Source organism: Microtus oregoni, unplaced genomic scaffold, assembly GCF_018167655.1.
Source record: "Microtus oregoni isolate MIOR12 unplaced genomic scaffold, Mior012 000096F_ref0000112, whole genome shotgun sequence".
In the NCBI taxonomy this organism is placed as follows: Eukaryota; Metazoa; Chordata; class Mammalia; order Rodentia; family Cricetidae; genus Microtus; species Microtus oregoni.
This window is the reverse complement of record NW_024544709.1, coordinates 779,095-801,172: the sequence shown is the minus strand read 5'-3', so window position 1 is coordinate 801,172 and position 22,078 is coordinate 779,095. Positions and strand designations below refer to the sequence as shown.

Genomic DNA, 22,078 nt, shown 5'->3' with positions numbered 1-22,078 from the left:
TTGGGGTTTCGAAAATCTGTATTTTCCCCGGTCCTGGTGAAACTTTCCCCTGAGGAAATGAATGGCTCATTTAAAAATATTTGCTTTGCGTCTGGTGCTCACTGCAGACCCACTAACGCTTTCAGCTAATGTATACTGTACTTAAGAAGTAATGCATTCTCTCCCTCCAAGGGCAATAAAGGCCTAATCGGTTTAAGATAAATATTTAATGTTCTAAACATAGGCACTTATAAGGACTTTGTCCCATATCTGCAAATAAAAAAAAAAGTTTTTGTTATAGGGCCAATCCTGTACTCTACACAAGAAAAAGAAAGTTTGTTTTTAAAGTGGGACAAACCAAATTTAATATCTTAAAGATGAAATTACATTGATTTTACCCAGCTACACACCATTTCCCAAAGATTCTTACATCATGGATAAATACATTTAACAGAAGTGAAGTAAAGGCCGTCAGGAGGCTGTTTGTGCAAATATCAAATCTTGCGATAAAGAATAATTTTCAGGTTACCTGCAGGATCTGTAGCAATCACACATCCACACATACAAACACAATCGTTAGCCACCGTTCCTCGGGATGCAGATTCCCTGGCACCGGGATGGAACTAAGAAGGCAGAGGATTTCCAAGCTCTCTGAAAATGCCCTTCCTGGGATCACCACAGATGTGGGGCTCCCGCGTCTGGATCACACTGTGGCAGAGATCATGAGACTGGCCTCTGCGGGCTAGGGTTGCTTCTCAATCCAAAGCACTTCGCTCTGGTTCCAGACAGGGTCTGCGTTAGTCCCTGACACCCTTTCCAGTAAAGCCCTGTAAACAAATACTAATTACCCTTGTTGCTGCACATGGAAGAGACAGGCACATTTTGCTGCTGGGGCAGCCCATTTTCCAGCTTCGGTCTCCAACTCCCCCACCCCCTGCACCTTCCGAGTAGTGCACAGGTGGCCCCGCCCCCCACCGGGTCGGGTCTGCCCACATTCAAAGCTCAACCCCGGAGGAGCGCCATTGGCCCTGGTGGCCTTCCCTGGCGTCCTGCAGGTTACTGCCTCCGACTCCTCTCTCTCTCTTTCTCTCTCCCCACAGAAGCTGATACTGCAGCTCCTGCCTCTGGCACAGGCTGCCCGCGATTACTTAAAGCCACAGCCCTTCAATTTATGAGAAATGGGAGCCAGACATTTCCCTGATCGATCGCCACTTACTTAATATCAGCCGGGGCGGAGGAAACAGAAACGGGACCCTCTCAGCGTGGATAATGGAGCTATTTTTAGATGTATGGGCCTTTTTAACTCCATCTCTAATTGAGGTCATTAGATTATCACGCTCACTAATAGAAAAGGGAAATTTGTTCTTCAAAACCCGTATACTAAGGGCAATCAGGGGGCCCTGTTGTGATTTAGGATTTCAGATGACACTCCAGCAGAGTGCAGCCCATTGATGTTTTAGAGACCGGAAGCGCTGACCTGGGAGCTGGAGATCACACATATTTGATCGCTTTTATCATACTAGTCCCTCAGTCTCTTTCCTTATGGATGGCTAACAGTGACTGGAAATTTTAAAGTACATTTTCCCACCATTATATTTACACAGTAATGCTTGATAGAATCCTAAAAGGTTTTTAACAGTTTAAGCTGTGCTGAAACCAATCAAGAACTTCAAATTTAAAAAAATAATAAACGATTGCTTTTCTAATGCAAAAGTGAAAGTTTGAGGACAATAGATTAGCCCACAGATACATTGCTCTTCTCTTTTCTTCCCTCACTACTGACCCTATGCTTGCTTCCCTCTGCCCCCACCTCCCGAGTTCTGGGATTGTAGGAATGTGCCACCACACCTGGACTTTTCTAGCACTTTTGAGTCAAGCCTTAATTTTATTCACACACCAGGTAAATGGTAGGTTTGTCACTGGAGTCGAGGAAAAGCAGAGGACAGCTTTATTAGACAAGCAGATCTGAACCTGGGAACTTGCTTCAGGGTCCCCTTTCCCACAGCAGTCAAGTCGCAAACAGAAGGGCGCGAAAGGCAAGAACTGAGAGGGAGATGGCAAAGGCTAACGCTAGAGATGCTTCTCTTTGGAGAACTGTGGAAATGCCACAAGCACTTCCACACACACACACAAGGGCCGTTACACCTTATTAGTGGAGTTTCGGGGTCATTACACATCTCTCCTATCCACTGCCTTTAACTGTGCTCAGACCTCTGCCAGATCTAAACAGCAAGAGGATATCAAGGTCATTTGTCACCCTGCCACATTGACCAGAGATGGGGGGTGGGTGGAGGGAGGCAGTCAAACTACTCTTCCTACACAACAGGTTTCTAACCCTCTGAATTTTGCTCTGTCATCTCTGCTCTAGCCCTGGTTCATGAGAGCCCGGTACTGAACCATGGAAGGGATGAGTTTCTTTACCCCTAGAGGGCTATTATTTCCCACGTGTATAAACTCCCTAGAGCTCACAGAAGCCTTGTGTATTACAAACACAACACCTGGACTGGAATTGTCCAGCTCCTGCTCACCGTCCCAAGCTCATCTATGTAAGTGAAAAACTAGCCGTCCTCCAAGATCCTGTCGATGCTACCCCTCTTTGGATGTCTGGCTTTCTTAACCTGATACATCTTATACACTTTCTGGAAAGTTAAATGTCAGATGCACCATCTCCTCCCCCAAATGTCCCAAAGGGATGTTTGTCTTTGTGAATTCTAAGCTATTATTCAGCTATCAACTAAGAACATTTCATATCATACACCACATAATATGTAAGAAAATTGAGACATAGATAGCTACTGCCTTCCAGGAGCTTGGAACTTAGCGGGGAAACGTCCAAGACCAATTCTTTGGTCATTAACCAAATGACATCATCCGAGGGGAAACAGCACAGGACCATGGGAAACTGGGGATGTTAAATAGGATCTACTCAAAATGCATACCATCGAGCTCATACCGTAACCGATGTACTGTTAGAGTCTGCATGACCGTCTGGGTTGCTTGCCCTTTAAATGTACTTGTTACTCGCAGATGATAAAATACATTCTGCCCGTTAGAGACAGACTGATTTCTTCAGTGGCTTAGGTTAGTGTCTCTGTCATAGATGATAAACCACTCATAGTCCAGACAAGAGGTTCATTTGATTATCTCTGTACTATATACCATGCAGGCCCCTCCTCCAACACACAGTGAGACTGGGGAGCAAGGTGGGGACTCCACATGAAGATGCTTTCGTACTCATGCATTAAATATATGAAACGCTCTAAGGGGGAAAAATGGGATTCTGCATAATTTAATTACGGTCACTGGGACGCAAGCACTTAGTAGCTGGCTGGCGTCCACTGGTGTGCCTGAACTCTGCTAGCTACCAACTAACCTCAAGAGCACAGGGAATTTTACAGGAAAGAGCTGCCTCAGACAGTTCGGACATGGCTACGTCTGATTTCCTCCAGTGCTTTTATCACTGTGGACACCTTTCTTTATCCTTTAAATCTGAGACGAATCAGATAGTTAGCAACCCTTAACCCCTCCTCTTTTCCCATTTTTCTTTTCTTTTTTAAAGGTGCTAGCCTAAATTAGATTCTATTTGCAAACAAACTATTTGGGTCTTGCTTTACCTTACCGAGAAGTCTGCCTAGCAACCCTTTAATGAAGACTCTGAGGTTACTATCACCAATGCTGGCTGTCAGTGTCCAAATGTTTCAATAATGGGTACGAAAGGAAAGGGTTAAGAGAATTTCAGTTGCTTAACTTTTCCCGTCTTTCCCTTTCAACTGTTTCGTAACAGTGCCTTATACACATTAGGCAACCAGTGAGGATCACTGATTGTCCAACAAAGGAGTGAAGAACATTTGCATAGGGCTCACACGTGCATCTTGTACGATATACCTGGGGTCCCATCTTCTCCCTCCACTTTGTCCACTCAGGTATGTTCTGTCTATTGCAATTCTCGGGGTGGTTTTACAAAGAAAGAACTGGAGGCAGACCCTGCTCTAGGAACCTCTATCTTATAAAACCAAAAACAGGGACTGGAGAAATAACTCAGTGGCTAAGAGCACTGGCTGCTCCTCCAGAGGACCCAGGTTCAATTTCTAGCAGCCATACAGCAGCTTTCAACTGTCTGCAATTCCAGTTCCCAGGGATCTGACGCCCTCTTCTGGCTTCCATGGAAACTGCAACTAAGTAACAGATGTACATGTAACAAACACATAAAATAAAATATGCATAAAAAGCAGAAACAAGCACAGAGTGAGGAGCCATCGTATAGGAAAGAGGTGTAAGTTCCTGGAGTACAGAGGGAGGGCAGAGGTAGAGGTAGAAGACCCGGGAAGGGTCCCTGGGTTTGATTCAGCAGAGTCACTGATAGAGCCGCTTTCGGTGGTTTGGACAGAAGCATCCCACTACACACTCAAGCTCTAAAGGTTTGACCACCGCATCAAGCTGGTGCTGTTGAGAGATGACTGGATCGTGAGGATGCGAACTTCATCAGCGGGCTATTTCTATTCCACAGATGAATGCAGAGTTGAGTGGGCTATGAGGGGGTGGCACCTGCTGGTTGGAGGAAGTAAGCTACTTAAAGCAGGGTGTTAAAGGATGTTACGTTGTGCCTGGTCTCTTCCTGTATCTTTCCCTCCTCTTGTCTCCCAAGGCATGAGTCACATGCTCCATCACTTCCTACCATGCTGTTCCTTCTGTACTCTTGTCTCCCATGGCGTGAGCTATGTGCTCCATCACTCCCTACCATGATGATCTTTCTCTCCTCTTGTCTCCCATGGCATGAGTCACGTGCTCCATCACTCCCTACCATGATGATCTTTCTCTCCTCTTGTCTCCCACGGCATGAGTCACATGCTCCATCACTTCCTACCATGCTGTTCCTTCTGTACTCTTGTCTCCCATGGCGTGAGCTATGTGCTCCATCACTCCCTACCGTGATGATCTTTCTCTCCTCTTGTCTCCCATGGCATGAGTCACGTGCTCCATCACTCCCTACCATGATGATCTTTCTCTCCTCTTGTCTCCCACGGCATGAGTCATGTGCTACATCTTTTGCTTCCTGCCACGACGTTCTGGCTCATACAGTAATGGTGGGGTCAAGTCACCATGGTCATGTATGAGAACTCTAAAAAAAAGGTTCTTGAAACTCATTAAGAGTATGACATGCTGTGGACGAAGAAAGCATCGCTCAACGGACTAAATCCACAGCCATTTAAATTCAGGGCTCTATTCTTTCCTCAATGAGCACCTGATGAACTACATGACTTCTGTTTAGGGGCCAACTTCATCTGGGCCAAAAAGACTCTTCTTAACAGCATATTTGTGTATTCCTTAGGATGCTCCTGCCAGAAGGGGCCCTTAGAGATGAAGACAGAGAGATGGCAGATTCCTGCTTCCTTCAAGTACATTCCTGGACCTTTGCCCATGGAGGAGCAATGAAAACAGGGTTGTCTTCTTAACTAGTATTTGACTTTGTCTGTAGAATCAGTATGTATATACTGCGTGCAGGTCGTGAAGCAACGATGCTCACGTACAAAGATCTGATTGTGCAGGGATCCTAGGAGAGCAGCAGCTGGAATCGACCCTGCTAGCTGTCTGGAGGTTCTGAGCTCTGTGCCTTGATTTTCTTATTTCTACAATTCCCTTTTACTGGGTGAGCATTTAAGAAGATAAGTGCTAGGTATTATTCAAAAATATTAACTCTATCTTGTTTTCCTTCATCTCCCTAATACACAACCAAGCAGTTGGGTGGTGAGAGTTCCATGCAAAAGGGCACCAGTGTCAAATTATAGAATTGTATAGTCAAAGCTAATAAATCAGAACCATTCCTGACAAGCATACATAATTTAATAATTTCCTAGTAGGTGCATTTTTTTAAAAAGTTAATTTTAGTAGTTTTTTTACTCAGCTCAAACATATACCATCCCATTTCAATCTAATCAATAAAAAATACCAATAATATATCCATATGCTCTTTTTCTTTCTAAGTCTTTAAGTACCATGTGTAGTTCCCACCAATTCTTAACTCATGACTAACTCATAATGATCATTTCACAGACACACACTACCTTCCCGAGAGTCCTGGAGAGCCACTAGAGGGCCGTCAGCAGGGTGGAGTGCTCTGCCCAGTTAGCAGTGCATGGAATGGACTGCAGAGAGAAGGGTGAAAACAGAGGTGCCCACATCAGACCCTCTGTGGGCAGTGGAGAACCACTAGGGTAACCTCAGCAGCACTGAGTGCTCTGCAGCGTTAGCAGTGTGTGGGATGGACTGCGGAGAGAAGGGTGGAAACAGAGAGGGGCTATTGGAACCCAGTGATCAGTCGGGTCTAAACAGATGACCTTGGGAAGAAGAGAAATCTCATTTTCCAAAGTATTAACTAAATGGGAAAGCTGTATATAATTAGACCCAAAAAAGTAAGTGGAATGAAACTTTAATGCTATTAGAATCTAGTGAGACATATGTGTGTGTATGTATGTGTGTGTATATATATATATATATATATATATATATATATATATATATATATATATATTACAGGCAATTATCTTTTCTCTACTGTCTTTCCAATTAAGAGACTCTGGAAGGGAAATATTAGCAGGCTCAGGAGATGGCTCAGTGGTTAGGAGGGCTTGCTGTGAAAGCAAGAGGACCTGAGTTCAAATCCTCAATACGCATTTAAAAAGCCAGGTATGGTAGTCCATGCCTATAACTTCAGCCTGGGGAGATGGAGACAGGTGGATCCACCAGCAAACCAGCCTGGCCGAAACTTCCAGCTTCAGATTCAGTGGGAAACTCTATCTCAAAAAGTAAGGAGAGCAACAGAGGACCACTCTTGCTTTTGCACACATGGGTGCCTGCACCCGTATGTCCACATGCTTATACTGCTTACACACCACATGTGAAGGCAGAAGGAAGGAGGGGTGATAACACAACATTGTTGTAATCCCAAGTTCTAAAGACTGATACAAATATTAAGTGATGAATGTGTAGTTTCAGTTCTGGAGATAGCTCAGTCAGTAAAACCTTAGCTTTATAAGAACAAAGTTCTGAGTTTAATCTCTAGGGCCCTCTGTTTTAAAAGGGCATGGTAGGTGGTAGTGGCACAATCCTTTAATCCCAGCATTCAGGAGAACCTCTGAGAGTTCAAGGCCAACCCAATCTGCAGAGCAAATTCCAGGAAAGCCAGGGCTACAAAGAGAACCCGTCTTGAAAACAAAACAAAAAGCCAGGCTTAGTTTCCAGTACTGGATTGGTAGGGAAGTGGAGACAGACCAATCCCCGGGCCTTGCTTGTGAGCCAACTGCCCAACTTGGTGAGTTTCGTGCCAGTGAAAAACCCTGCCTCAAAGAGGATGGCTCAGGGGTTAAGAGCATTGCCTGCTCTTCCAAAGGTCCTGAGTTCAATTCCCAGCAACCACATGGTGGCTCACAACCATCTGTAAAGAGGTCTGGCGCCCTCTTCTGGCCTTCAGGCATACAGACAGAATATTGTACACATGATAAATAAACAAACAAATAAATAAATAAATAAATATTAAAAGTGGGAAAGTTTAAACACTTCACAACAGTTTAAAAAAAAAAGAAGAAGATGACTCCCACGGAATAAATGAGGTCATTCTCTAGTCTCTATTTCTATGTACATACCATAAACATGAGCGTGCACAAGTAAGGCGCACAGGCACGCACACGGAGACAGAGAGACAGACGGTGCTAGAGAGATGGTGCCCTGGTCCTCCAATCATTAACTCAGACATGCACGAGTTGGGCAACCTTTCCCCACGCCCGCGGGTTTTACATCCTTACCTCGGACAGGAGGTGCTGGATCACAACCGTTAATGCTTCAAACTTGGTATTGCCGCAGGAAAGAAGCTGCTTGAGGTGTAAGATGAATCCACTTTGGTTTTCACATTTTGTTTTGTATTGCGCCAACTCAAGTGCTCTTTCGGAGGATAGCACATCCGGGGCCGTCTGGGTCTGGATGCACAGGCTTCTGGGATTCTTCTGCCGGCCTTTCTCAACTGCAAGAGGAAGAAATGAAAGCACAAAGATGTGCGAGGGTAAATTTTATAATCACGGCCACACGGGTTCACAGGCAGCTAACTGCGCCGACATGAAAGCTTTTGAATCATGTTTACTTTGGGAAATACACATGGAAGCAGATTGCAATTGATTGGGATCAGGGTGGCTGGAATTCATGACTGTGAAGATTCATGTGGAGCCGAGAATTACGCATATGAATCAAACACATGTAGCAAGCAACTCAGAAACATAAAAAATTGGGGGGCATGGCTTTTTACAATTGTGTGTTTGTGAGGTACGGGCGTGTAAGCGTGGATATCTGAACACCAGTGAATTCCAGAGGCAATCAGAGGACAACTTCCCAGAGCTGCTTCTCTTTGACTCTGGGTCCCCAGATCAAACTCAGGTTCCCAGGCTAGCACAGCAAGCACATATATCTGCTGAGCCGTCTTTCCAACTCAACGGCATGGCTTTAAATTTTCCAGTAAAATTGACAAAGAAATCTGACAGCCAAAGGCCTTTTCTATGCTGGCCTTTTCTGTGTCGATTGGGGGTGGTCTTGTGATTTCTGTCTTTTGAATTTATTTATGTGATGAATTATATTTATTGATTCTTGTAGGTTGAGCCATCCCTAAAGCTCTGGAGTGAAGTCAGCTTGTTCAGGTTGAATGGTCTTTTTGATACAATCTTAAATTCAGTTTGCCAGTATTTTATTGGGAATATCTGCGCACCTATGTCTATCAGAGAGGTTGATTTAGTGTGTGTGTGTGTGTGTGTGTGTGTGTGTGTGTGAGAGAGAGAGAGAGAGAGAGAGAGAGAGAGAGAGAGAGAGAGGATGAACTAGACATTAGTATGCTACAAATTAAAGATGTAGTTTTAAACCCCTTTTGCTTATAAACAAAAGGTGAAAAGGTATAATCAAAAAGGAGAGATTTTTAAAAAAGAAACCCAATAACAACAACTACTTCTGACATAAGCACAAACGAAAATTCAAATTATTAAACTTGAGAAGCTCTTCTTTGCTCTTACAGTTTCCTTTTTAAAGACTTGTTATACTGATGTGATGGCATACTCCTTTAATCCCAGCAGTTGGGATGCAGAGGCAGTGGGATCTCGGAGTTCCAGGACAACCTGGTCTAGGGTTCTAGCCAACTGGGGATACACAGCGAGACATTGTCTCCAAATAAATGAGTAAATTTGTTTCGTTTTAATTGGTATGCAAAGTAATAGGTTTCATTATAGTATTTTCACAGATAATTCCTTTTCATTTGTAAAAACTTCTTCACAGTTTGTTTCCTGTTGGTCCTCCTCCCAGCCCCAAAACCCCTCCCACTCTCCCAGCAGTCCCCTCCCGCTTCCCATCACAGGTCTCAGATGCTGCTTCCTTGCTGTCTGTCCTGTCACTGCCATGGTCTTCGTTGCAGACGTTGAGCTAATTAATAAAGCGGCACATACACTGAAGATCTCGCTTCGCCCCACTGAGGTCACTGTTGAAGAGCACTCTATGCCTGGATACATTGCTTCATTTTACAGTAAGTGCAGACTTAATGTTCCCCAAGTTGTAATAGTGGGTGAATGAGAACTTTATCCCGAGCACCTCCATCTACGATACCATTTGGAGGCCCTGCTCACTTCCCATGCTGAGCTCTGGGAAATACTTTTCTAAATGAAAATCTTGCTCAGTTTTGGAAGCATTCCAGACTTTAAGTTGCTCTGGATAAAACAGGAAACAATATTGCTTGGTGTCTGGAAATAAACAGTCTCGACAATCAAAACAAATCTAAATATAAAAGGAAGGCACATGAAATCAGAAAGAGTAAAATCAATTTTCCTTATTATGACGTGCAGTCCCTGTGGCGCCGTCCCCCTTCTGGTGTGACGAATTTGACGGGACTTTTGAAGCTGCAACTCTTTCCTCTCATTTTTTAGGGAGTCACAAACTACCACCCAGGAGAGCTGGAAGGAAAGTAAAGACACATATGGATTGTGTTCCAAGAGTCAGTGATTCTTGGTTACACTCAGAATAATATTTAAATATCAAGTTACATTCTAAATAATATTTTAGTATCAATCAGATAAAGGGGTCCTCACTTCCTGTGGCTGCTTTACATGGTAAAACAAATCCCCACTGCGTCTTACAATGCCTGGAGATGGGGAAAGATCCAGCATACTTTAGTGAATTTAGTTTTTAAATTGCTTATCACTAATTGCCACTTCCCTAGCTGAGGAAACAGCCAGTTTGATATTGCCGTAATCAAATAGTACAGAAAAATAATTAATCCCTTACTATATTAATGACAAAAATCTAAAATGGCGTATCAACATATTCTGTATATCAATTCCTCAATGTTTGCCTTTGAGAGCTACTATTACTGTGATGAAATATCATGACCAAAGCAACTTGGGGAGGAAAGGGTTTATTTCAGCTTACACTCTCCCTTCCAGGAACCTGGAGCCCACTAGCTAAGAACAATGGCAGGGTTTTACTGTTAAAGAGAGTTCTCTGTTCTCCTCTTCAAACCTCAATCTCTCTGTAGCCCAGGCTAGCTTCAAATTCCTGGGCTCAAGTGGTCCTCTGCATTACCTCCCGAGCTATGGGCAGGTGCTACCCAAGGATACCCCCCTCTCTTATTTTTTCTTTGATCTTTCTGGTACCTACATAGGAAAGGCCAGAGCAGATGAAAGGGCGTCTCGACTGTAAACAGACTCTCTGAGATAGATCCCTTCAGAATCTAGGCCAAACAACACAGGCTCTGTGACTCCTCACACTCTAGAAATTAGACTGGATATCAATGTAACTTATTAAAATACAGGAACAAAATACATGCAATAACCTTACCAGACTACTGAACCTATCAGATCATAATTACAGAGTTTGAGGGGCGGCTCTCACCTGCTCCCCAGTTTTTTCCACAATGTCAGGGATCAGACTGGGGCTTTAGGCACACCCAGGACCCTACCACAAGCTACAACCCCAGCCTGAGGCTAACCTTCTACTTAACATTTTAGACAAAATATTCTGTAGGATTCTTGGAGACGTATAAACTGCATGGTGAAAATACAGCAGAGTACATGTAAAACTAACAATGTTTACCTTCTTCGGCTAGGGATTAGAAGCCAGACAATAAGAAGTTTTAAAGCATTTTCATACTTTCTGCCTTTTTAAAAAAGATGTACTTCACTCCTGTACTGTGTGGACATATACGTGTATACCTGTGTTTGCTGGTTTGTGTAGCCATGCACAGGCTTATGGGGGCCAGAGCAGGACATCAACTTTATCTCCTTGAGACTGGATCTTCTCACTCAACCTGATGCTTGAGGGCTCAGCTAGGCTGGATGGCCATTGAGCTCTTAGGATTTCCCTTTCCCCACTGCCCTACCCATGTTGGGGTTACAGGCAGGCACAGCTGCGCCAGATTCTCATCTGAGTGCTGGGGGCTCAAAAAACAGTTCTTATACTTAATGGGAACACTCCTACCTCTAGTGCCAGAAGCGACAGGGTAACTGTTATCTACAGAAATCTGAATATATTAAATAAATTGAGAAATAAAGAAAATGATGTTCAAAAAATGGTTAAAGGAAATTCTGAGCACTTAAGTCTTTACTCAATGCTTAGCATGCAAGAAAATACAATCTACTCAGAATCTTTCCTGGAGCAATCTAGGCAAGAATTTAAACATAGGGTTTGTTAAGGACTGGAACAAATTGACAGTCAAGGAGGAAATGACACATCGACATTGTTTTTCTAGGGTACACACCTTCCATTGGGCAGGGTACCCTATACCTGGGGCTGGACAAGCACACTGTGACCTCAATCTTTGCTCCACATACTATGCTCCCTTAGGACAATAATCCTACATGACAGTCAATGACCCAGTTCACATATCTCTCCCTGTCCCCATTCCTGGTTCAATTAAGGATTAGAGAGGAAGAAAAAATTCTCCAGTGATGCTCAAAGCCCCGAAGCTCATATAAATGGGTTATTTCAAAACACGGAAAGCCAAGGGTTTCCCTTGAGTCTTGTGGGATTTATTATTTACATGAACTTATTGTAATATGATAAATTTAGCATACTATGAAGCATACTGTGACCACCTATCCTTAAATGCCTTTACATGTTTTATCAGGACGAGGATGTTACTGTTTTGATAATAAGGCTGCATTTAAAAAGATAAACTATTTTGCTTATTATATCTATGAATCTATTAAAAGAACATGATCTGAGTTCAATGAATTATTTTAATCTGAAACCTTAATATTATCAACAAACAATATTACTGCCACTTCTCACTCATATTACAATGGATTCAGTATGGGAAAACACGAACTACAAAACAAAACTGTTTGTGCACACACTTGTACCAACACCCTTCACAATAGCCTCAAATAATATAAAATATCTTGGGGGTAACTCTAACCAACTCAAGTCAAGAAACTTGCATGATAAAAACTTCAAGTCTTTGAAGAAAGAAACTGAAGATATCAGAAGATGAAAAGATATCTCGTGCTCATGGATTAACAGAATTAGCATTGTGAACATGGCCATCTTACCAGAAGCAATCTACATATTCAACACAATCCCGATCAAAAGTCCAGCACAATTCTTTACAGCTCTTGAAAGGACAATTCTCAACTTCAGGTGGAAAAGCAAAAAAACACGGGATAGTCAAAACAATCCCGCACTATTAAAGAACCGCTGAAGGTTTCACCATTTTTCACCATTCCTAATTTCAAATTGTATCACAGCATTATAGTTTAAAAGAAAAACACTCATGGTATTGGCATGAAAAAAGAACACATTGATCAATGGAGTCGAATTGAAGAATCAGACATTAGTCCGCGCGCACCTGATTTTTGGTAAGGAAGCCAGCAATACACACTGAAAGAGAGACAGCAACGTCAACAAATGGTGCTGGTCAAGGGGACTGTGTGCATGTAGAAGAATGAAAATAGATTCATATCTATCCCCACGCACAAAATTCAAGTCCAAGTGGACCAAAGACTTCAACATAAACCTGATATTATATGTATGTGTGTGTGTGTGTGTGTGTGTGTGTGTGTGTACATATACACATACACATAGAAGAGAAAGTGGGGAATAGCATTGGCACAGGGGACAACTTCCTCAACAGAACACTAATAATGTAGGCACTAACATCAATAATTAATGGATGGGGCCTCATGAAACTGAAAAGTTTCTGTAAGGCAAGGACACCATCATTCAAGGCACAAGCCTACAAAACGGGACAATTTTTTTTTTTTTTTTAGCAACTCAGCATGCAATAGAGGGCTAATATAAAAATATATAAGAGCTCAAGACACTAGATATCAAAAAAAACAAATAATCCAATTTGAAAATGGGGCATCAATCGAAACAGAATTCTCAATAGAGGAAACTCAAAACAGCTGAGAAACACTTCAAGAAATGTTCAATATCCTTAGCCATCAGGGAAATGCAAATCAACTGTACTTTGAGATTCCATCTTAGACCTGCCAGAATAACTAACATCAAAAACATAAGGAGGTGCTCATATGGTGATGACGTGGAGCAAGGAGAACACTCCCCCCTTCATTGCTGGTGGGACTGCACACTTGTACAGTCACAGCGGAAATCAATATGGCTGTTTACAGAAAGTTGGAACTTGATCTACCTCAAGATCCAACTAGACCACTCTTGGGCATATACTCAAAGGACTCTCATCCTACCACAAGGACACTTGCTCATCCATGTTCATTGTGCCTTTATTCATAATAGCCAGAAACTGGACATAACCTAGATGCCCCTCAGCAGAAGAATGTATAAACAAAATGTGGTACATTACTCAGCTACTAAAAAAAAAAATAACATAAAATTTGCAGGCTACATATGGTGACTCACAACCATCTATTTCCAGGGCATCGAACACCCTCTTATGACCTGTATGGGCAATAGACATACATGGTGTACACACACACACACACACACACACACACACACACACACACAATACATCTAATAAAAATTTAAAAGATTAAAAAATAACGGGCAGTGGGAGCACACACCTTTAATCCCAGAACTCAGGAGACAGAGGCAGAAGGGTGAGTCCAAGGCCAGCCTGGTCTACAGAGTGAGTTCCAGGACAGCCAGGACTGTCTAGAAACCCTGTCTAGAAAAACAAAACAGCCAAAAATAAAATTCTCAAAAGGAAAAAAAAATTGCAAGCTAATGAAAACTAGGAAAAAAAAATCATCCTGAGGTAACACAGACCAGAAAGATAAATATGGATATTAGTTATTAAATAAACAAAATGAAGCTGCAATCTGTAAAATCAGAGAGGATAGGTAAATAGAAGGGGTTGGGGGGGGGAGGTATATGAATTCCCCTGAGAAGGGGAAAAAGATTTTATGGGCAGACTGGGGACAGGTGGGGATGGTAGAGTGGGGATCAGGTAGGGGGAGATGGGGTGGAGGAAAAGAATATAGGGAGAAATGGCTGGAATCGGGGGACATTTGGAAGCTTCCTGGACCATGTGAAGGCGCTCCTAATGAGGACTCCTAATAATAGGGGATATGGAGTCCCAGCAGGTCACTACTTGTCTCTAGGCGAGGCTGCCAGTGTGGGACTGGGTTGCATTCAGTTGAGCTGTTGACTATGAAGGTCCCATAGAAATTGCAAAGACCATAGGGAGCATTCACCCCTAATTCCTAATGTCTTTGGTGTGGGAAGGTACTCTGCAGGTTGTAGAAAGGGAAACATGAACAACCTTTGACCTACCATCTGTTCTGCCTGCAAAATATGTTAGGACAATGGTGGCATAGAACTTTGGGGAGTAGCCAACCAATATCTAATTTGACTTAAGGACCACTCCAGGAGAGGGAATCCATGCCTGGTGCTGCTTGGGCAACTAAGGACCAAAGACTAGATAGCCCAGAGACCTAGGGTAAAACCAAACATGGCTGGTCTTTTAAAAAGAAATTATCAAGAAAATGACTCCTAGCGATATTCTGCTTTATTTATAGATCAGTGTCTGATCCAGTCATTAGAGAGGCTTTCTTTGGCAGGAGAAATAGAACATATACAGAGACACACAGTCAGATTCTGCGCAGAGAGAGAGAGAGAGTCTAAATGGGAGGTCTCCATCAAATCCCTTCTCTCAGAGATCAGGGAACTCCCCACCACCAAGGAAGAGGAAGCAGAAGGATTTTAAGAGCCAGAGGGGATGGAAGATACCAGGAGAACAAAACTCTCTGAATCAACTAAGGAAGATACATATGAGCTCATAGAGATTAAAGTAGCAAGCCTGGGACCTATATGGGTCTACATCAGGTCCTTTGTGTTTAATATTATTACAATCAACTTGGGATTTTTGTGGGAGTCCTGACTGTGAGAATGAGTGGGTCTGTGACTCTTGTGCCTGCTCTTGGGACCCTTTTCCTCCTGTTGGGCTGTTGTGTCCAACTTAATATGTTTTCACTTCATCTTATTCTACTTTGTTCTGTCACGTTTGTTGTTATCTCTTAGAAGCCTATTCTTTTCTAATAAAAGATGGAAATGGAGTGGATCCAGAGGGGAAGGGAAGTGGGGGGAAAGTGGGGGAGGACTGTGGAGGTGGAGAGAATTATAATCAATATATATTGTATGAGCAAAGAATCTATTTTCAAGAAAAGGAAAAAAATAAGAATAAAAAAAAAAGTCTGCTCACTTGAAAAACAGCTAAATAACTAGTCCAAAGGTTTAATTTATCATCTCACAGAAAAATAAGTTGCTCCATTAGATGGATGCCCATCTCATTAATTAAACACCTTTTGAGGGGCTTAAATCCAGACTCAAAGCCTAACCATGACACAGAACAAGTTGAGGAAAAATCTGCCTTCTGGCCAAACAAGCCACCCATTTATAGAATCTGAACTTGATTACCAAGTTGTTAAATCTCAGAGAAAAGACCCATAAGAAAGTGTCCAGAGTTCCATGAAGCACAAAAACCACCTATGGATGAATCTATTTTTCCATTGTTGGCCCACTCACTACTACTCATTACCATCCACTATAACAGGGTAACCAGGGATGGGGGAGGGGAGGTACTGGGGACCCAGCAGGGATCATCTCAGGATAGCCCTGCTCTGGCATGCAGGAAGACAGCCTGAACCCCTGTGAGGCTAGACAGTCAGACAATTCCCATCTTTCCACACTTTTCTCAATCCCACATCTGAAAGTTCCAAAAGGAATACCAAGTATTTGTTTTTGCAGTTGGTGTCTCCTTGGCATTTGATGGGATTTTTGTCAGGCAACACTCCATGTAACTAGAGTATTATAATGAGAATCAATGAAAAATATGTTTTCTAATATAGATGAGCATGCAGATAAACCATACTGTTCATTCTATAGCCGTCTATGGAATGCATCCTAACAAACTGGTCCTGGTTTTTAAGAAATTTGTGCAACAGACAGAAGTATGTGACCAGTCTTAAAAGTATGATATATGACATATGATATATGATATGATATGATATGATAATCAGATGCTGGAATCATGTACACACAGTGGGGTGGAAGTGCATGTTAAGAATGTCCTAGGTGAGGGCTGGAGAGATGGCTCAGAGGTTAAGAGCATTGCCTGCTCTTCCAAAAGTCCTGAGTTCAATTCCCAGCAACCACACGGTGGCTCACAACCATCTGTAATGAGGTCTGGTGCCCTCTTCTGGCCTGCAGACATACACAGAGACAGAATATTGTATATATAATAAATAAATATTTTTTTTAAAAAAAAAAGAATGTTCTAGGTGCAAGGGCAGAGTATTAACCAAATCTGTCCATGAGGCAGACAGATAAGTGAAGGAGGTAGCCAGAAACTGAAAATAGAGCCAGAAAACAGACACAAAGGCATGACTTGAAGCCCCTAAGGCCTGTGCAGCTCGATACAATGATCAATCCCAACCAAAGTAAAATGAAGCTGCTGGGAATATAAACAGAAGAAGTGAGGGCATGTGCATGGTGCAAGACTTTACTCATGTAGGAAACAGAAAACAATGCTGTGAAGGGGAGGAAGACCTAAAGGGGCAACGCCAGAGAGGCAGAGAGGCCAGGAGGGAGACCTAAGAACAACAAATCCCCGGTGCATGACAGTGAGGACAAGCAGGAAAGAATGGGTTTACAAGGCAGAGCAAGAGGCCCACACAGTCAGAGCAAGAGACAACCAGTAAAGGTCAGGCATCTGGCTGGGAACTGTCAGACTGACAGGCAGAATGGGGGCAAAGGCAGAAGGAGAGGAATGTGGAGTGGCTTGTGGGGAAGGTGTTAGAACCTTCTCTCACACTCTGCTCCCGAATCTCCAAAATTAGTCCATCCTAAACACACCTGTTCTTCTGATTAATCACCTGCCTTGTAATTCTCTCAAGGTGCAATCAAGCCTAAAGATTGCCTGGAGACTGCCCCCAAGACACAGGACTATGGACACAATCTGGTTTTATCAATTTAGCAGTGATGGTAATCTGTGCAACCTTATCAAAAATTTTTAAATTATCACTTATGTCAGGAAACAATAGCTTAAACATAGAGTTCTCTATATATTCAAAGATGACCTTGAGTTTGTAATTCCCCTGCTGTGTTCCTTCCTGGTCTCTGTTTCAGTTCTTAACTCCAGGTTCCTCCCTTAACTTCTCTTGGTGGTGAACTATAACTTGTAAACCAATAAATCATTTCCTCCCAAGGGTGGTTTTGGTCAGAGTTCTACTATAAAAACAGAAAAGCAAACTAAAACAAGTGGGATTATTACAAATACTTAATCAACACCTAAAACGATTTGTATTATTTCAGAATCAAAAACCAGTAAGGTCTGTTGTAGATTCCATTTGTGAATTCTTTCCTTCATTCATAAGTGACCAGAGAACCAAACACTCCATTCCACAGTTCTCTTTCAGGTAGAATAGTTATGTAACCGAGATCTAGCTCAAGAGCTTGGCTTCAGGGATCTGGAACTCCCTCGTTCTGCATTTCCTTTGCTTGCTGCCTGAGAAAGGCACCCATAAGGAAAGAGACAGAGGACACAGCAGAGACGCCAGAGCCATGCACAGCAAACATAGTTCCTTCTCAGGAGGGTGATATGGGATTCCCGTCTGTATGCTGTTTATATGTTTTATTGCCATTGGTTAATAAAGAAGCTGCTTTCAACCAATGGCTTAACAGAATATAGCCAGGCTGGGAAAGATATAGAGTAGGTGGAGTCAGAGAGAAGCTATGTAGCCACTGCTGGAGACAGATGCCAAATGGAACCTTACTGGTGGGCCACAACCATGTGGTGATACACGGATGGACAGAAATGGGTTAATTTAAGATGTAAGAGCTAGCTAGGAATACGCTTAAGCTATTGGCCAACAGTATTGCAATTAACATGGTTTCTGTGTGATTTATTTCAGGTCTGGGCAGCCCTGAAAGGAACGAGCAGTCTCCACCTACGGGGGGAGGTACATCACTTCCTCAACTGTCTGGTTTTCATGCTTGGAACAATTCTAAAAATAGTTGTTCAATGCAAACATCCAATACAAGGACATAATTTGATGAATTTCACTGTAGTTTAACAGATTTCATTCACATGCTGTGTAATTAAAATTGTTCTCTTTCGTACTGCCTCAAGTAAATACATATTTTATACTAATACTATTTTGTTCTCCCCTAGGACTTCCATTGCTAGCTATGCCCACCCCACCCCTGCTCCAGCACCGGGATCCACATCAGACCTTTGCACATCGGGCAAACATTCTAGCAACAACCACATCCCCAGAGCTGCCTGCATGTCATAGGATATTATTCCTGGGGAGACATGAAAAGTGTATCTCCTTACTCCAGATAGGGCATGCCCCGAGCACAGATCCAAGTAAGAGTGCCACCAAAGTACAACTCAGTGAACCCATGGGGTTTCGCTGAGGTTACTTAGAGGAGTAAGGGTGAGAGGGGTTGCTTACAGGGCCACAAATGACTCAAAGACAGTTGCATCACCATAAGCCACTCCAGCATGGGTGATAACAGTGGGGGAACCAGCTGCTCATTGCCTAACCAGCAGGCAGCTCAGTAGGTGGGAGAGAGTCTCTGCTAGGTCATTCAGCTCAGCTGCTTCTGCCTCTTCCAGGCAGCTCGGCTGATCTGAGAGCATCTGCAGAGTCCTTTCTACTTCTGTTAACTCAAGGAAGGAGAAACCTAGTGCATCTGGTCAGTTTTAGGGACTTCCTGGGTCTTAAAGAGCTTCCCCCACTGGATGGAATATTTTAACTGGGAGGAAATTGCTACACAACACCACAGCAATCATTTTTCAGTTCATTAGCCCGGCAAAAATAAAACAAAATTCTTAGTGTGATTAACTGCCTTCCCTTGCGACAAAGAGAACATTAAGTATTTGAGGATCAAGCAATACAATCTAAATAATTAATACTTCTGCTTGGAAGAAAAACTGAACTGAGAGGCAAGGAATATTTATACTAAAAAATGTATTTCCCTTATTGTGAGCCATCATAAAATTAGGACCAGTGTACTGTGATTAAAAACCCAAAATACACTTAACTTAGCTTAATACTTTGCCAAGAAATACTCTTGACAGAAACTTGGGACTATCTTGAGGTCATTCCAGACTTTCAGGGTTCCTTCCTCATCCTGAGTCTTCATCCATGTTTGGCATCTTTTTCCAGCATCGCACAAGATCCCTGCCAGAGTGGCTTTCTCTCCCAGCCCTTATTTACAGGAAAAAAAATGCCATCCCTAATTCAGTGGCACACGTGGTCAATACCAGCTCACCGCGATGCCCAGTGCCCTGTGCACTTGTTCCAGGCCTTGACCAGGGCTTTGCTCCCAGCCTCCCTCGCGCCTCACTGTTTGCTCAGAAATATTGCAGTTCTTTCTTTGCAGGAGCCACCTGCTTTCTCACCTCTCGAGGCTTTCAACACGATCTTTCTCTGCCTGGAGCACGTTTTATTTATTTCTCAGCTAGTTCCACTTATCCTAAGAGCTGACGTAAAAGGCACTCCTGGAACACCTGGATGAAGGTAACAAGAACCTGCCAAGAACCACCTGAGGGCCCAGGCCACACCCTACATGATTACCTGGTCTCCTATCCAATTATGGGTTAGAGGAAGACAAAGGGCTGTGTGGGACCTAGTCCAGGATATTTTCTCAGCACCAAGCCTTGTACCTGGCATATGGCACAGGCCCAACAGATACTCATATGTGACATGAACAAATTAATCTTGCAGTCACAAAAGCAGGTTAGAATCAGGGGAAAGCTGGTGGCACAGGGCAAATATGAAGCCCTCCAGAAAGTTCTATCAGAGGCTAGCTGCACTGACGGGACATGGTCAGTATTTTGTTACTGTTACCAATAAGAGCAGGCCTGCAGATGTGGTTCAATGGTGAAACCATTGCTTAGGATGCACGTGGTCCTAAGTTCAATTCCCAGGCGCTCCCCACCACCACCGAAAGAGCAAACTTCATCCTAAGTGCCTGATGGAAGACAGCCAGAGTGAAAACAATCAGGGACTCCAAGGGTGGGGTCTTAAGTTTTTATAACCAATTGTTGAGGACGACCGAGGATGAATAACAAGATGAGTCAACGGTGATAGCCAGATAAGAAACATGATGTCATTCAGAGAAATAAGCCAAGAGGATGAGCTGGATTTGGGTGGTGGTGAGCTAAGGTTAGTTTCCAAGGGGTGCCATAGGACGTTCAGAGTTTAAAAGCCCAAAGCTAGCAAGTTCATGGCATTTGAGGCCCAGAGACTTGGAAAGCAGAACATGTGGACAGCAGAGTGTGAACGCCCAGATAATCATACCCACAGGTACAGGCAGAGCCAACGCCATCTTGCCCCGGTACTCTTAAGACTCCAGATCACCCCCATCACCAACGCAACCAATCGCACTTCCTTCACTAAGAATATAAACAAGTCGGTGCTTACATGTGTCTGGGCCCCAGACATACCGGTGTAAAATAAGGTGGGTTTGTTCAGTGATACATGCCTTCTGGGCCTAAAAATTATGACATTCAGCCGATGAATTTTAAAATTCTGGTATAAATTCAGAAAATGAGACGTGACTGAAACACCACTATTCACTAAACTCTGGTGATTAAGGCCTCGTGCCTTTTGCTCAAGCTGTCTGCTACAAACAATCCTAAAGCTACTGGAATAAACGAACCTTTGTTCACTCCAGCAATGGAATGTTTCTCGACTATTAAGAGTGGGGAAAAGCCTGGGCGTGTGGCTCAGTGGCAGCTAAGCAGGTACAAGACACAATCCCATCACCAGCACCACCCTCACACACTCACACTCACACTCACACTCACACACACACACACACACACAGAACTAAGTAGATCAACATCAGACTCGTATATTACCCTTACAAAGACCAGCAAAAGAACATTTACCAAGCTTCCCATTCTGAATAACAAAAGAGGCTATGAAAGACATCATACCTTTGTGTCTGGTTAAAGTACTATAGGGGAAATAAGCAAGAAACCATGACAGTGAGAGCTCTGGGGAAGGGCAGGAAGTGGCACATTATGGTGATACAGTACCCCAAAGACTCTCTTTTCTATTACTATGAAAATTTATTCTTTAGTAATTTCATACATGTGCATTATGTATTTAAAGCATATCACCCCCTGCTCCCTGGCTGTCTTTTTAACTTAGAGCAGGGGTCTATATTACTTTAACAAGTATTAAAATTACTTAGGGCTATTTTGGACCATAGAAAATATTGTTAATCTAAAGCATGCTTGTTTGTGTAGGTAGGGAAGAGGGAGGAGCTGGAAGAGCTGGGGGAGAGGAATGAATAGGATGAGAATATACGGCATAAAAATGAATAACATTGCTAAAGCACACTTGTATTTTTCACTTTATGGATTTGTCTTATTTTTGGGGTGCAGGCAATTGAAGTCAAGGCCTCAGCAGACACGAAGCTCAACCCGTGGTCCCCACCACTTTAGTTTTAGGGCTGAAGGAATTACAGTGGTATCTGGGCTGAGAAAGGAGCCACGGCTGACTCCAGCTTCCTTCTGTTACCTTCAGCCATCAGAGCTAGAAGGAAAGGCCAGCCAACCAAATGTCAGGTCAAGGGGAGTTAT

The 22,078-nt window shown here is 43.1% G+C and overlaps 1 protein-coding gene across 7 annotated transcripts in view; it reads right to left on the bottom strand.

Moving 5' to 3' along the window:
* Mtus1 (microtubule associated scaffold protein 1) overlaps nucleotides 1-22,078 on the bottom strand; it is a 139,914-nt gene that overhangs the window by 34,938 nt on the left and 82,898 nt on the right. For 6 of the 7 annotated variants that reach the window (XM_041644445.1, XM_041644443.1, XM_041644446.1 and 3 more), the window contains one exon: nucleotides 7,779-7,993. In XM_041644445.1, coding sequence (XP_041500379.1) covers nucleotides 7,779-7,993 — 215 coding nt within the window. Of the gene's footprint in view, nucleotides 1-827; nucleotides 901-7,778; nucleotides 7,994-22,078 lie in introns of those variants that run through there. The other variant, XM_041644449.1, reaches the window with a different exon arrangement.